The 16,947-nt window shown below is 50.2% G+C and overlaps 1 protein-coding gene across 2 annotated transcripts in view; it reads left to right on the forward strand.

Annotated features, from left to right (window-relative positions):
• The window catches only part of MYO1G (myosin IG), a 78,015-nt gene that overhangs the window by 20,474 nt on the left and 40,594 nt on the right, over positions 1-16,947 (forward strand). The window contains exons 10-17 of one of the 2 annotated variants that reach the window (XM_054991284.1): positions 677-791; positions 1,766-1,936; positions 3,288-3,358; positions 4,322-4,396; positions 5,723-5,855; positions 11,543-11,709; positions 13,520-13,727; positions 15,943-16,166. In XM_054991284.1, coding sequence (XP_054847259.1) covers positions 677-791; positions 1,766-1,936; positions 3,288-3,358; positions 4,322-4,396; positions 5,723-5,855; positions 11,543-11,709; positions 13,520-13,727; positions 15,943-16,166 — 1,164 coding nt within the window. Of the gene's footprint in view, positions 1-676; positions 792-1,765; positions 1,937-3,287; positions 3,359-4,321; positions 4,397-5,722; positions 5,856-11,542; positions 11,710-13,519; positions 13,728-15,942; positions 16,167-16,947 lie in introns of those variants that run through there. The other variant, XM_054991285.1, reaches the window with a different exon arrangement.

The following is a 16,947-nucleotide window of genomic DNA, read 5'->3' on the forward strand; positions in this document are numbered from 1 at the left end:
TTCCTCCTCCTTACCCTCTGTTATTTATATGTCTGTCTGTTTATTTGTTTAAGCATTTATACCCTTTCTTTCCACATCATTCAAGGCGGCTTACAAAACATTTAAAACTTTTCAAACTAAACCCAAAATAAAATCTGCCTGCCCTTCACACCCCCTTAGAAGAGCAGTCCTTGCAGCCCCTCCTGAATATCTCCAAGGAGGGGGCTCCCCTCACCTCCTCAGGGGGCTCATTCCTCAGAGCAGGGGCCACGATGGAAAAGGCCAGGCGGGCCGCCCCAAGTGGTGGGGCAGCCAACAGGTGGCTGGCTGCCTGAGGATCATAACTGGAGCATCGGGATATATGGAAGGCGATGGTTTTGCCAAGAACTTTCTGAGCTAATTCAGATTATTACCCCAGTCCTTTCCAAGCTTATTCAAATTATATTAGATCACAAATATGTCCAAATGCGTAATGTAAATAAGCAAATGCAGGCAGGTTTGTGTGCATTCTCCTGAATGCAGAATTTCTATGGCTTCTGTTCTTGGATGACTTTGAAATGCTGCAGAGTCCCAATAGATCCCTAGAATCGGCTTTGTGGAGTGGGGGCAGAAATGGGGTGCCTGGATTCCAAGATGGGTTTTGCATGTGCTCCCCTTGGGCTGCATCCTGACTCACCTCTGTGCTGCATCTGTCCAGCTTCGAGCAGTTCTGCATCAACTATTGCAACGAGAAACTGCAGCAGCTCTTCATTGAACTGATCCTGCGACAGGAGCAGGCGGAATACCAACGTGAGGGCATTGAGTGGCAACACGTGAGTTGCATGGCGCCTGGCAAGGGTGGGGCCAAGTCTGTGACAGGGGAGGAAGAAGGGAGCTAAGTGTGACATTCACCCCAATGTTCTGAGGCTCAACGGAGCAGAGCAACAATTCTCTGGCTTAGGCACTGGGGGAAGGTTGGACATGCACAGGGCAGCCGCCATGGAGGAATGGGGGGGGGTGCTTGAATCTTTGCCATCATCCTTACAGGCCAGGCCCAGTTCTCGAGCCTTGAACGGCTTGTGACCAGTCACTTCCACTGATTGATGCAGCACCTGAATCCCACCCACACATCCAGTGCTGTCCTAAAATCGAAAAGAGTCCAGTAGCACCTTTAAGACTAACCAACTTCTTCTTACCCTCCACTGTTTCTTCTAACATTGTTTCTTCTTACGCATCTGACAAAGAGAGCTGTGATTCTCAAAAGCTTATGCTACAGTAAAGTTGGTTAGTCTTAAAGGTGCTACTGGACTCTTTTCGATTTTGCTACTACAGACTAACACGGCTAACTCCTCTGAATGCTGTCCTAGAGCCAAAACACATGAGAAGAAATACCTAGGTTCAGCATGTGTTCTCTTACCTCAAGGTTTGCCGGGATCTGTAGGCGTCCTGGAAGCTTAAAGTTTAGCATTTACAGAGCAGCAGGGAGGGAAATACAAGCGCCTGCATTTCCCTTCCCCTCCCTGCTGCTCTGTAAATGCTAAACTTTAAGCTTCCAGGACGCCTACAGATCCCGGCAAACCTTGAGGTAAGAGAACACGTGCTGAATCTGGGTATTTCTTCTCGTGTGTTTTGGCTCCTAGACAGCTACCAAGGCAGACCTGATCTTGGTTCACCCCTTGTTAGCAATCCCAAATGCCATTTTTCCCCATGCTCCCAGCATTCCCAGGGGGATGCTCCCCAAAAGTGATGATGCGACTTTCCCTAACCATTTTGCTGCCTGGTCACTCCCCCCGCTTGTCCTTGACAGATTGAATACTTCAACAACCAAATCATTGTGGACCTGGTGGAAGAACCGCACAAGGGCATCATCGCCATTCTGGACGAGGCTTGTCTGACAGCTGGGAAAGTCACCGACGCCCTCTTCCTGGAGTCAATGAACAGCAGGCTCAGCAAACACCCCCACTATACCAGCCGGAAGGTCAGGAGGGGTTTGTGACCGGTTGATAAACAGAACCTAAAGCCCATCTGGGCAGTAATGTCATGAGCGGTGATACTCACTCAGTGGCTCGGGAGCCACCTGTGGCTCTTCTGCACACCGTTCCCCCACGTGGCTCCCACCACGTTTCAGGAAAGCGGGCCGAGCCTTTGCCCAGTGGGGCTTGTGGTTGACAGGCAGCTCCCGCGTTGAAGCAGCTGCCAGCGTCGGATGTGTAAACTGCGCATCTCCCTGAGCTGCAGGCCTTGTGCCAAAGTTGGAAACACAAAGAGCTTGCCCTCTCCAACAGCCCCCTGCCCTTTCCTGCAGTCTCTGTGCTCTCACCACACACCTGTGTGGCTTTTAACATATGGAAGCATTTTTTAAAAAACCTAACCTAATAAAGAGTTCTGTAGAACCTGAAAGCTTGCATGCTTTTTTGTGTCATAAGCCTGACTTGCTACCTTACAGGGTGTGTTGTGAGGACCCATTGTGGGAGAACCACGTAGCGTACCCGAGGCTTCTTTGAGGAAGGGCAGGATAACGATCTAACCTAATGAATGAGGGGCAGCACATGCTGCCTAGCTGAAGCGTGTGCTGTGGCCCTATTGTGTCAGCCCTTTAAAGCCCAGAGGGAACCCACTGCGGTGGAGCTGTGGGGCGGAGCACAGCGGAGCCTGCAGCCAAACCAGACAAAACACCCAGATTTCTTCATGCTGACAGCTGCTCTCTACATTGGAACCACCATGTCTTCCAGTTCTTGGGGGCTCTACCACTTCTGAATGCAAGTGGGGAGTTGCACATTTGACCATTTCTCCACGGAAGCAAGAAGCAACCTGCCCACAGAAAAGTGGTGCACCAGGGGCAGGGCTAGGCGGGAGCCTTTCTCCTGTTGTGCACGTTGGTTTGCTTTTTACGTGGAGGAAGGTATCAGCACGTTGCCCTCAGCTGCAGTCTGATTGTACAGCCCCCAGTTACAGTGGTACAGACCCTGTAGGGTGATATTCTTCTGAACGTGATGTTTCTCCGATAAAGATTTTAGCAGCAGAGGAATTGGTACCGTGGATGCCGCTGGAAGTTTTCCAGGTCGGCACTTCCCTCCTTTGGCCCTTTCAAGGCCCTTTCCTGATGGGCAGCAGAACTCTCTCCCAACGCAATTCCGTGCAGAGTTGCTCAGACTCGGCCCACTGATTTCGTAGACTGGTGTAACTCGACACAGGATTGCAGTGTGAGCCCACTGTGTATATCTGCTTGCAAGCACTGCTCTGGCGCGTTGCCTTCCGGTCAGTGAGAACGGATTTGCTTGGCAAAGGTGAGGCTGTTCATGGCAATGCATCTCCTTGTGTGTTCCCAGGTCAACCCCACTGACAAGTCTATGGAGTTTGGACAGGACTTCCGGATCAAGCACTACGCAGGAGACGTGACGTACGTTTTGCCTTGACTTGGATGTGTGGCTTCTGCCTCGTGGTGTGCAGAACTTGGTGGGAGTTGAATCTGAAAGGCTGTCACTGACTAATACCATCTGTAGCTTTCTGAAGAAGTGACCGAGCCAAGTGTATGTGTTGGGTGTGGCAGGGCGTGTGTGTCTTTGTATATGTTTTTATTTCTCTGCCTTTCCTGTACCAGTTGTGTGTCATGCCTAAAATGGAATCTTTGCCTTCATGGTTCTGGTTTGTGTATTTGATTGCTAATTCTAACAATCAGGGCTTTTTTTCTGGGAAAAGAGGTGGTGGAACTCAGTGGGTTGCCCTCGGAGAAAATGGTCACATGGCTGGTGGCCCCACCCCCTGATCTCCAGACAGAGGGGAGTTGAGATTGCCCTCCGCGCCATGCGGTGCGGAGGGCAATCTCAACTCCCCTCTGTCTGGAGATGAGGGGGCGGGGCCACCAGCCATGTGACCATTTTCAAGAGGTTCCGGAACTCCGTTCCCCCGCGTTCCCCCTGAAAAAAAGCCCTGCTAACAATAGACATTAAAAGTGGAGCTCTCCCAGAATTATAATTGACCTCCAGTTGAGAAAGCTCAGTTCGCCTGGAGAAAATGGCACCTATACCTAAATCTCAGTTCATGCCCCACCCCCAGTCACTCAACCACTTCCACTCACCAGATTATCCGTCATCACTCAAAGCCGTACCGAACAGCACATCTGAAACGTCTCAGGCTCTGATTTGGGGAGTTCCACGGGGGGAGGAGGGCTTGACAGCCACAGGGCAGCCAGCAAGAACCAAATGCAGATTTGGCTCATAGACGGCATTGCCAGGAGCTCTCGTTAGAAGGGGTGCAGCTGGGTATTGGGCAGGCATTGGCCTCTTACGACTGCAAGACTATGCAGCAAACCACAATGCCATTTGGCAGGCGGTTCAAAAGCTTCCCTGAATCTGTTTTTCAGGTATTCTGTGGAGGGATTTCTAGACAAGAACAAGGACACCCTTTTCCAGGACTTCAAGCGGTTGATGTTCAACAGGTACAGAGCCAGCGTCAGCGTACCCTAAGGCTGTCCACTGCTGCTGACTCCCTACTTGCGCATCTCCTCCGGTGCCTGCACTCACACCTTTGCACTGCTTGCTTGTGAGCGCTTTGCCACCTCTGCTCCCACCTGCATGTGCCGCCTGGCACTACTGGAGAAGGGTGTGTGGGTGGCACACAAAACATCAACGTTCCTGGTGGCAATGGCAGTGCCACTCCTAGCTGCGCCCAGCACCATCAGGGAAAGGGCGTGCAGGCAGTGCGGGCAGCTGTGATTGCAGGTGCTGGGAGAGCTTGTGAGTGGGCAAAGGAAGGGCGTACAGGCAGGTGGGGGCACATGGGCTGGTGAACTAGAAGGGGAGCCCTAGCAGTGGGTATGGGGTATTCCCCTGAGCAGTCTTTGTCCAGGGCTCCTCGCTCAATGGGAAAAGCACCGGCTTTGCCTTCAGAAGACCCCCGGGCATCTCCAGTGAAAGGCTCTCAGGGAGCAGGGGTGTAGAAAGGCCTTCTCTTCCCGAGACTCTGGAAAGCTGCTTCCAGCACTGGGCATGATGAACTCATCTCTGCAGGGCATGGAAACCCCTGTGCACCCGCCCTTCAGGGAAGTGTAACCTCCTAGTGGCCCCTGAACTGTGCACCACCCTTAAAGCTCCCCCATTGCATGGCCCAAGCATGGCTGGAATGTGTTACGGATTGTTAATGGATCGGCATTAAGTAATCTGGATGTTGCCTTTCTGTGGCTCACACAGAAGCCAGCGGGGCTGAGGGAGGAGGCCGGTGAAGTGACGGAGTCCTCTCAAGGTCTTTGCAAATGCCAGTTTCCCCTTCAATGGAGTTGCCAACCTCCAGGCGGGGCATGGATTTCTCCAGGAATTACAACTGATCTCTAGACTACAGAGGTCAGTTCACCTGGAGACAATTACAGCTCTGGAGGGTGGACTCTATGGCATTATTCCCATCCTTTCCCCAGGCTCCACCCCCAAACCTCCTGGAATTTCCCAACCTGGAGCTGTCAACCTTATGTCCTGCTCAACTGTATTACTGCCCTTTGTTTGGATCCAGCTTGCCTCAGAGCCAAGCTACAAGTGACGCCTGACACAGGTTGGACACTTGTCAGCTTCCCTCAAGTTTTGATGGGAAATGTCGGCATCCTGGTCTTGCAGCTGTAATGGAGAGGACGCCTACACTTCCCATCAAAACTTGAGGAAAACTCGCAAGTGTCCAACCTGTGTCAGGCGTCACTTGTAGCTTGGCTCTGAGGCAAAAGTTTCCTCCTTCTTCCTTCTTCGAGGCCTCTCACACCTTCTCTGTGGTCTTTCCCCAGCGTAGACCCTGTCCTGCAGCAGATGTGGCCGGAGGGCAAGCAGAGCATCACCGAGGTGACCAAGCGGCCTCTGACAGCAGCCACCCTCTTCAAGAACTCCATCGTGGCGCTGGTGGAGAACCTGGCCTCCAAGGTAAGGGCAGCTCCTCCCTTGGCCTCGTCCTTCAAAGCCATGTGAGCTCATCCAGCTAGCTTGGTAGCACCTTTTACTGAACCACCGTCTTTAGATCTCTGCATGCCACAGGAGCTGGTAAGGGAATTTGGCAATCAGCCACCGTGCAAGAGATGCTGGGCCCTGTGCTCTGACTGGGAACTCCAGAGAACTTGTAGGTTAGTTTGTGTCTTTGGTTGCCATCTTTCCCCCTAGTGTGGCTCCTGTGCTTTTCAACGGTGTGTGATAGGACAGGTAGATATGCAACCAATTGACATTCTTCCCTAACTGCATATTTAGAGGGTTTGCATCTGTTCAATTATTGAGAGAAAGAAAGAGAGGGGTGGGTGGGGAGAGATGGGCCGATTCCACACTACCTTAGCTCCCGCTTTTCTTGTGCAATGATTGCTCCATCTGTTATTGCGCATTCTTCGCTTGTTTGTCCACATCACCCTTTGAATAGCGCTTCTCCTGTGCAATCCGTTGATCACACCCCCTTTCAAAAAGACGGGTAAAGGGGCGGGAAAAACCCGAACGGCTCCGCGGTTTTTTTTTTTTAAAAAAAGGACAAATTGATGCTATATCGACGAGTAAGCATCCTGGTTCAATGGTACAACGACACCATTAAGATAATATATTTTAAAAAATCACCCGAGACACTTACGATGAGCGCTTGGAACATCACAGCTTGCATGCTGGTTGAAATCATCCGGGAATGGGTGAGCAGTCACGATCACCTACAGCAGCATCCCACAGCAGAGCTTCATTTTGTCTTTGGAAAATTGAAATCTGTGCCTAACTTGTCGGCACAGTCCGTGTCGGGGCGTAACATGAGCCATGATTTCAGTATCATGTGGATGCCCCCCCCAATATATAAATTGAATTAACATATGAAATTGTTCCTCTGATATTTGAGGTCTGCCCGCTTTTTTAAAATGAGATTAATATGATGAGATGTCGCCATATTGACATGGTACTCTTATTTTTTTAAAAAAGGGGTGGGGACAAAGGCGGAGAATTACTCCTTAATTGGGAGGCGGGTCAAGAGAGGCTCGGAATTCAACGGAGGGCAGTTATTCATCAAAAGATAACCCGCGGCGAAAGTGCAATGGGCTGTGGCGACGCCATGGCGAATCAATGACGGCTTTGGAGACGATGCATGTGAACAGATGAAGGAATGGCGCTGCAGAAGTGAAAAACTGCCGCAAGAACAACGGTAGTGTGGATTCGGCCATGGCCTCGTTGTGGGAAATTTCTAGTTAATTTGGGGGCAATCAAGGACAATCCTAATATACAAGACAGTTGTGTATGAAGGAGTAGATCAGAGTCTGTGGCAACAGAACTTTCCAGGGATCACTGGTGGGGAGGTAGGATGGAGACATAATGTTACACATGCACAGAAATTCATTGTGGCAATCGGTCGCATCCTACCACTTTCAGCGAATTGCATTGTGTTTTCTGCTGCTGAGAAAAAATTGCTGCCCCATCCCGTAGTCTGCTGAGCTTCATAACAATAGATCACATTAGATATTGCTTCCTTATTTTCTCTTGTAATAGCAGTTGTTCCTTGACGCCATCCTCTCCTTCACAGCCGTGGACGCTTCCATTCAGGGCTCTTGCTTTCTCTTGCCCCCCATCCGGTCCTCCCCCTTCCAGGTTTCCCCAACCCTGTTGCATGTTATCCCAAATCCACTTTGGCACAATCCTAAAAGATCATACCCAAAGCAAGTTAGTGAGAAGTGTGGAAAAGAATGTGTGCAGGTGTCTGCACCTCCCCACCCGTATCTGGTGGCCACATCCAACACCATTCACCTGCCTGCCTGCCTGCCTGCGTGCCGTTCCCCTTGGCAGACTTTGTGCCAGTTTTAAAAAATATCAGTAGTAAATCTATCGTTAACATTGTATTGCAGTGCACAAACAACAGCTTTGATAAAAAGCTGGCCGAGAGCCCACTGGATATGGAGGGACAGTGGGTGCTTAGGGGGAAGTCTGGGAAAATCCCTCTGGGTGGAGGCTCCATGCTGCCGCCAGTTACCTTTGCATTCGCAGCAGCAGCAGCAGTGAGATCAAACTGCTCTGGAATTGTCTCCCTGCAGACGCAGCCTGTGTTTGTGCCTTGGGTGGCTGGTGGAGAGCCAGAGGCTCTGGGTCAGGTCCCCTGGAATACTTTTTTTAAGAGAAATTTTTATTTTATTAGTAAGATCAGGGCTCATTTTGAGGGGGAACGCGCAGGAACGCAGTTCCAGTAATTCTCCAAAATGGTCACATGTCCGGTGGCCCCGCCCACCTGATTTTTGGCCATTTTGGGCCCATTATGGCCTGGATCGGGGCCGAAACGGCCCAATTCGGGCCCCAAATGGCCAGGATCAGGCCCAAGACAGCCAGGATTGGTCCCCAAACAGCCAGGATTGGGCCTCTGACCAGTGGTGGATCACTCTCCCGTTCAGCAGCGGCCCAATCCTGACCATTTTGGGCCCCTTTTCAGCCATTTTCAGCCCCTTTTTGCCATTTTGGGCCCAATTTTGGCCCTGAATGGCCAGGACTGGGTCCAAAACAGCCAGAATAGGTGATGTCAGGGGGTGGGGCATATGCAAATCAGGCATGCTAATGAGTTATGCTAATGAGTTCCTGCAGCTCTTTTTCTACGAAATGACCCCTGAGTAAGTTTAAAAGCCCAGTAAAGGGGGCAAAGAAATAAAAGAAAAAAGTAAAGAAAAAAGAACACAAAAAAAGAAAGACAAAGGTCAGAAATAACAAAAAACAATAATACATATTTCATTTTCCATTTTTCTCTACAACACCTATCATGTTTTAACAAACATTATACTTTTAGTTTTTATATCTCCAAAATTTACCTTTTCCAATACTGCCGCCTTCTATTTATTTTTCCCAAATTTATCTTCTTAAAAATCTAATCCACAAATCATCAGTTCATTTTTCCTTATCTCACACAGAAAGTCAATAAGGGGTTTCCAGTTAACCATAAAAATAGACGATGTTTTATCTCTGATCAGAGCTGTAAGTTTAGCCATCTCCGCTAACGCCGTCATTTTCATAATCCAGTCCTCGATTGAAGGCATATAAAAGCCTAGCTGCTGTGGTCAGGGCCGGCCCGCCCATTGAGGCTGGCCCGGCAGCCGCCTCGGGACGCTAAGGCGCTGGAGGGGTGCTGGCCCGGGGACAGGAGCGTGCACCACGGAGCTGCCGCTGCCTCCACTGGCCAGGAGCGCATGCTGGGGGTGGCAGCGTGGGGCACCTGAGTGGGCAGCCCACAGAGCAACAGAACGGGAGGGCTGGAAGGCCCCCCGCGCACACCAGCCCTGCGTGATGACATCACATGCAGTTAAGCTGCCTCAGGTGCCGGCGACGCTGGAGCTGGCCCTGGCCGTGGTCATGGATAGAAATCAAAGGTCCCCTGGAATACGGAGGCTCTCCCTAGGCAACGAGTAGCCCTGCTGCCTGCTGGGACAGCAGATGGTGCAGCTCTCCCCAAGGCATTTGCGTACGTGAGGCAGGCAGCCCCGGGAATCGGGCACCTCCTTTTCTTAATTTACTTCTTGAGTCAAGCATGCTTGCTTGGTTGGTTGGTCTCTTTTTTCCAAGTCCTGCGCTCCAGGAAAAGACTTTGGGCCTACAGCTGAGCTACAGTTTTGCCCTCGTCATGTTGGTTCGTGACTGGGGGAGGGGGTTCCATTCAACTTTTTTGGGCTAGAGTTGACCACTTTAGGGTCAGGAAGGAATTTTCCTCCAGGCCAGATTGGCCAGGGAGCCTGGAGTTTTTTTGCCTTCCTCTGGATATAGAGCAGGGAGGTGGGGGAAATAGCTGTGAATTTCCAATATTGTGAAGGGGGCCGGACTAGATGACCCTTGGGGTTGCCTTCTGCTCTATGTTTCTCTGCTTCCTCAGAATTGTGGGATAAGAGCACCTAGTGCAAGTCCAGACTGCCACTCAGTGGCAAAAACCTCATGCACGCTCAACAGAGTTTAGTTCTACATCCTTGAAAAATGGCCAGACTAGGACTTCACTGGGAACGATACTTTCTAGTAGCCGTTTTTGACATTAGTTGTCTGACCTTATTGCATGTGGTTAGCTTGATTTCTAGGTGAAGGGTTTCATTTGCCTGCTTTGTTTGCATTGCTGAAGAAGCAACTGTCTTTTTAAACAGCCTTTGAAAGGCCTTGGGACTTGGCTGCTAACAGAAGAAATGGTCATGTGTGAACCTGAAGACGCTTGCTTGAGTTGTAGCCCAGGGCACAGCACTATATGGCTCAGATGCTCCTGGACCTTAAACTCCTTTCTGACCCACCTGCCTACTTGGGCACGTGCTCCGGCTGCTCTTCTTGCCAGGCCAGGGCTTCCTCTTTTCTGGTGCTTGCCTCTCCTAAATCACAGTCCTTATTTTGTCCTTTTAGGGGGGCTCAAGTTAAAATGTTAACGGAAGTCTTGCAGCACCTTCAAGACTAGCAAGGTTTTATTCTCATACGAGCTATCTGGGTTAGCTATCTGGGTTAGCTCATACGAGCTATCTGGGTTAGAGCCCACTTCTTCAGAGAGGCTGAGTCGATCCTCACCATGTAGTTGTTTTATGTCGTGATGGAAAGTGCTGTTCAGTCACAGCTGACCTGTGGTGACCTCCCACAGGTTTTTCAAGGCAAGTGATGCTCAGAGATGGTTTGCCATTGCCTGCTTCTACATAAGGACCTGGACTTTTTTGGTGGTCTCCCATTCAAGTATTCACCAGGACTGGCCCTGCTTAGCTTCCGAGACCTGAGAAGACTGGGCTTGCCTGAGCCATCCAGGTCAAGGCAGTCGTTTTTTGTAGGGGTATGCTGTTGTGCATCTGACGAAGTGGGCTGTGGTCCATGGAAGTGTATATAAGAATAAAATCTTGTTAGTCTTGAGGAGGCCATAAAACTCCTGTTTGTATTTGCTGCAATCTAAGGCAGCAGCCCTTAGTCCTCGACACACTTACCAAGGAATAAATCTCATCGAACTTGGTTGGGATCACTTCTGAGTAAACAAGTTTAGGGTCGCACTGTCGTGCAGCTGTCCCTATGAAATTGTTAAAATGCTGGTAGCCGACTTGATAGCCATGCCATTCTTCAGTATTCAGCCCCCTCTACAAGTGGGTGGGTTTTATCTCTAGCACCACCAATATAGGAATCTGTGCACGTGAACACTGAAGCACCACGCAGTCCACAGCCTGCCATGCCGCACAGTGTAACTGCCGAGGCATACTTGAAACTGCTATTGTGTGACCATTTGGTATCCCAGATGTGGCTTTGACCACAGGAACTGTGGCTTTCAAATGCATGGACTTGCAAAAGAAACAAATACGGCATTGATGAGGAGGAAATGTTGGAGTCCATGAGTCAGGGCAGGGCAGAGAGCCAAGGAAACTGCTCAGCCAAGTGGACCTGCCTTGTCGTCTCTCTCCTAACGCAGGACTCACTTAGGGCTGGGCCGTAGTTCAACCGTCAAGGCACTCGCTTTGTGTGCTGAGTGTCCCAGGTTCAGCCCCTGAAATCTGCAGCGAAAGGATCTCAGGTGCGGAGAGAGCCAGTTCCAGTCACAGCAGACGGTACTAAGCTAAATGGACCGGGCAAAAGGTGGCGTCATCTGTTCACTCGCCTCGCTTTCTCTCCCCTCTTGCCTCTTTCCCCAACAGGAGCCGTATTATGTCCGTTGCATCAAACCCAATGACGAGAAGTCCCCGCTGCTCTTTGACGTGGAACGCTGCCACCACCAGGTGTCCTACTTGGGATTGCTGGAGAACGTGCGTGTCCGCCGAGCCGGTTTCGCCTACAGGCAGCCTTATGAGCGCTTCCTGCTCCGGTAGGCGTGATCCCAATCCTTCCCTCGTAGCCCCTGAAAGGCTGCCTCAGTAGGGCCAAGACAAGTGCCAAACTCTGCCTGAGCCTGCAGGCAACACCTGAATCCACATTGCTTCTTTCCAGTTCTCAGCCAGCATTGGAAACCACAAATACCTTTAACCCTGAAGCTCCCTTCCTGGAGTTGACGCGTGATAGAAATAGGTCGTTCTTGGCCCAGCCATAGAGGTGAAAGAAGCGACCTCTTTGGGCCCCACACTTCCAGGCAGGCACCTCAGCTAGGGAAAGAGTCACTCCTTGTACTCATGGAGGAGTTGGGGGCAACTCCGGTGGGGTAATGATTAGTCCCATTTAACTAACGAGGAGCAGGTCAGTGGTTTAAGGGTCCAAATCTGTCCAACCCGCTTATATGAACCAGATGCCCCTGACCCCTATTTCTGGATGCTGGTAACAGCCATGCCAGACCCCTTAGGAGGAAGGAAGGCACCTGTCCATTTTATTTGGTGAGACTTTTCAGCCACTGGGTTCTCCGAGGTTGTACCCATGTGCAACTTATGAATCCAGACACAGGCTAAAATAAAATATCTTCAGTTTATTAAGTACAGAGTGTTGCTGAGCATAAAGCACTCAAATTCAGGCAATAGGTATGAAAACAAATAAACCTTTCTATTGCTAGGCTAAAACCTGCCTGTTTAAAAACACAGGAAGCTTCCTACCGATGCTCCTCTGGCTAGCTTCTTAGCTGGTAGCTTCTCGCCCATTTGCTCAGTAAAGGAGTCCATTTCCACGCCATGCAGCACGAGGCATATTGAGACGAAGGGAGGCACAGAACCAGCTTCTCTTTTACAGGATGGTAGAATAATGCTGGTTAGAGAAGGTGAGCTGGGAAGCCATCTTTTGAGGGCTCCGGGCCTCACCTTACCAACGGACAGCCAATCAGGGCTCAGTTGCTTAATTGGCGTTGCTAGCCAAGTGAAATTAGGGAGTGAAGATAGCAGCTGTGAGAACCAGTCTCTCAAGGACCGGTGACTGGCCTGCAGGTGTAAGATTGAGCCAAGCCAGCTTATTTTTTCTAGCTAGGCTGAAAATCGGGCGTGCGAACACTTAAATTACTGAACCAAAGTCCAGCCTCTCCTGACAAATGCTTGGCCTTTATTGGCAATTCCTTACATCTCTTTAAAAGACATTTATTTTAAGAGGCTGTCATGACAATGAGTTCCGCAAGTCAACCACCTATTGTGTGAAGTGTGTCTGGAATCTACTGCGCAGGGCTTTTTTTCAGCAGGAACGCGGTGGAACGGAGTTCCGGCACCTCTTGAAAATGGTCACATGGCTGGTGGCCCCGCCCCCTGATCTCCAGACAGAGGGGAGTTTAGATTGCCCTCTGCGCTCCTGCGCAGAGGGCAATCTCAACTCCCCTCTGTCTGGAGATCAGGGGGCGGGGCGACCAGCCATGTGACCATTTTCACCGAGGGCAATTTAAACTTTAAAAAACTCCCCCCTTGTTCCAGCTGACCCAAAGTGACGTCATTGTGCAGTCCTGAGTTCCACCGCTGAGTCCCACCACCTCTTTTTCCAGAAAAAAAGCCATGCTACTGCCAATCAGCTGCATAGGTTGACCCCATCTTCTAGTCTTACTGGAGAGAGAGAAAAGTTTCTTTCTATCTGCCCTCTCTTCAGTGTACATAATTTTTGAAGAGCTTGGCAGCATTGCTCCGAACTCCAAAGCCCTCCAATGCTGTTGTCTTGCTGCACTATCTTTGGCCAGTCCATCTCAGACCGGGTCAGTCACTGGTGCCTTGCCCTCCTGCCAGGTATAAGATGACCTGTGAATATACGTGGCCCAACCACCTCATGGCCACAGATCGCGAGGCCACGCAGGCCCTGATCGAGCAACACGGCTTCCAAGATGACATCGCCTACGGGCACACCAAGATCTTCATCCGGACGCCGCGAACTCTTTTCTGCCTGGAACAGGAACGTGCCCAGCTGATCCCCATCATTGTATTGCTTCTGCAGAAGGTACCTGGACATTCACTTGTGTATGTATAGTGTGTGTGTGTGTGTGTGTGCATCCGAGTGTTCGTGTTACATCTGCACACTAGTGAGTTATGAGTCCAGTAGCACCTTTAAGACTAACCAACTTTATTGTAGCATAAGCTTTCGAGAACCACAGCTCTCTTCGTCAGATGTGATTCTCAAAAGCTGACGATACATCTGGCAAAGAGAGCTGTGGCTCTTGAAAGCTTATGCTGCAATTAAGTTGGTTAATCTGAAAGGTGCTACTGGACTCTTTTACTATTTTGTGACTACAGACTAACACAGCTAACTCCTCTGGATCTAATGAGTTATGGTGAAAGTAGGAAGTGGGAGAAATTCCAGTCTGGGATGAAAGAGCTGAGGGTTTCTGGAAGGGATCGGGGTAAGAACAGGGCTACCGGGAGCATAAATCCTAGGCTTTGTGGTTGAGAGGAGACAGACTCATGGTTAGGGCAGAGGAACGAGAAGTCTCCTGTGATACTTCTTTGGCAAACAGTGTCCAATTTTTCCACCTTCTTCATCAAGAAAGTGAATGGCCACAGACAGAGATGCCTTTAAAAGGGGATTAATGGAGGAGAGATCCTTCAGTGTCTACTAGCCATGGTGAGTAAAGGGAACTTCCATAATCAGAGGCAGCCAACCTGTGACTACCAGTACTGGGAGGCAGTACCAGGGAAAGGCCTCAGCCTCTGTGCCCTTTGCCTCTTGGCCCTCTGAGGTAACCAGTTGGCCATTGGGTGAGGCAGAACGCTGAACAAGATGGACCGCTGGGCCAACCCTGCAGGGCTCTTCTGATGTTCTTACGGATATAATCTGGGACGAGTGCAGAGAAGGGCAGCTAAATGGTTGGGGGAAAGGGAAGTGTGTGAGCAGAGATGAAGGAGCTGGGCCAGTTAGAGGAGAAAGAGGGGACTGGCTGCACTTCATACTGGATGGCGGCACCGTCAGATGGGAGAGAGCAACATCGGTCGACGATGAAGCAGGATCTTGCTACTGGTCCCGAGCTTTTATCTGCAGGCTGAGTGTGGAAAGAGATTTAGGATGAGATCTTAGCATGAGCTGCCACAGTGTTACCCAAATAGGCAGACTTCTTATTAATAGGGGGAAATTAGCTTAAAGGAGACAAGCGAGAGATTCTCCACCAATGTTTATGGGGATTTTTCCTTTAAGAGAACTCTCGAAATAAAGCAGTTAGATGTTCAACCAGAAAGGTTTTTATGAAAAAAGAAACAAAAGGGCAAGTGTACAAAAATCACACACAGCACACATACAAGGCTAACTAAGAGAAAATCAGAGAGAAAAAGGGGATAAAGTAGTTTAAGGAAGACAATAGTTACCCGTCTTGAGGACAGAGCTCCACAGAGGCAGCTGCAAAACAAGCAGCATTTCATGGTGAGAAAGAAGCCCAAATAGATTTGGGGACACACACTCTCTCTCCCCCTCTCTCTGGTGGCTCGGGAGCCCAGATAGAGGGCCAAATGCTTTTTGGGGCAAGCTGACATCCTTACCCCCCCCCAAACAATAACTTGATGGCTTTCTCCGGAGGTGGACAATGGTGTTGAGAGAGGCTTAATGAATCTACTTGAGGTGGACGACAGGTGTAAATGGTGCTTGATGTACGTACCAGATGGGAAAAGCTACTAGGTTTGGTGAATAGCTTGGGTGTTGTTTGGGCAAGGTAAATGTGTGATGAAAGTGAGGCAGGGCATGGATAAGATTAGCCAGGAGTTTCTTGGGAGACCTCATTGTCCCAAGTCATGAGTCTCTCCAGGGCACAGAAGGGTTGGTTAGTCAGCCAGCTGCTCTGACTCTCTTAAAAAAAAAAGTTTTTCCGAGCTCTTACCTGACTGGCATCCATTTTGTTTTATTTCAGGCCAGGCAGTGTCTTGTACTTATGCTATATGAGGAAGGGGGGGGGGGTCGTGATTTTATATCTATAAACTGCCCCTCAGTGGGAGGAGGGGTCTGACTGCTAACAGCAGGAGGCGGCATTGGGGTTCCATTAAGGATGGAAGAGTAGAAGATAGATATGTGTGACACGGTGGCAGCAGCCTAAACCTTCTAGGGCCTAATTAACACAGGGCACAATCCACTGTGAAGTTCTGCTATGCAAGCCCCTTTGAAATGAATGGTTGCCAGGAGCGAGGGGGGTTGCAGAGCTTTGTCTGCTGGCATCTGACTCGTCTCTCTGACCCAGGCTTGGAGGGGTGCCCTTGCCCGCAAGCGCTGTCGATACCTTCGGGCCACCTATACCATCATGTGTTACTTCAAGCGCTACAAAGTGAAGTCCTACTTGCTGGAGCTGGTAATGCGCTTCCAGGCCGTGCGCAGCATGCCCGACTATGGCAAGAGTGTGGAGTGGCCAGACCCCCCAGCCGTGCTGGCACACTTCCAGGAAAACAGCAAGCGCATCTTCCGCAGGTAATAGCAGGGAGCACTCCGGGCCTTGGGCGGTGGGCTAGGTGAGAAGAGGATACTGGTGGACTTGCCAGCTGGCTGGGCCTGGGCCTTCGATGACCTCTGCTGATGCTATTAGCCTACCTGAGCTCTACTCGTTGGTGGTGGAGGAGAGTGCCCTCTGTTCAGAGTTGACTTATGGCCACCCCTGCTGGGATTTTCATGGCAAGAGAATAACAGAGGTGGCTTGCCATTGCCTGCCTCTGCAGCCCTGGTCTTTTTTGGAGGTCTCTCATCCAATTACTAACCTGCTTAGCTTCTGAGATCTGACGAGCTCAGGGTCACCCGGGCTATCCAGGTCAGGGCAAGCTCTACTAATCGCTAGTCATAAAATGGCTACTGACTAGCTGAGGCCCATGAGGAATTTGGAATTTTCCCTCCAACAGCTTTAAAATGAAGTTTGTTGTGAGTAAGATGCAGATAGCCCTTTCCTGAAGCCGCCTTACCCCAAGTCAGACCATCTGGCTCACTATTGCTTGGCTGCCAGATGCTCTCTATGGTCTCCAGTCAAGGGAGACTTTACAAAATCTTCTACTGAAACCTGTTGAACTGGCAATTTCTCAGACGCCTGGCTTTGCTTTCTACAGCCAGGCCAAGGATGCACTGAGAATTGGTGTAAACACCTTGAGAAGAATCACAGCTTGCAATTATTTTATAAAAGGAAGCTTCTAGTCCTTATGGGTGCACCCTGAAAACAACAAGTGCCTGGCTTCTTGGCGTGCAAGAATATATGCAGTCTTTGCAA

The sequence above is a fragment of the Eublepharis macularius genome, chromosome 11, assembly GCF_028583425.1.
Source record: "Eublepharis macularius isolate TG4126 chromosome 11, MPM_Emac_v1.0, whole genome shotgun sequence".
NCBI classification, from domain to species: Eukaryota; Metazoa; Chordata; class Lepidosauria; order Squamata; family Eublepharidae; genus Eublepharis; species Eublepharis macularius.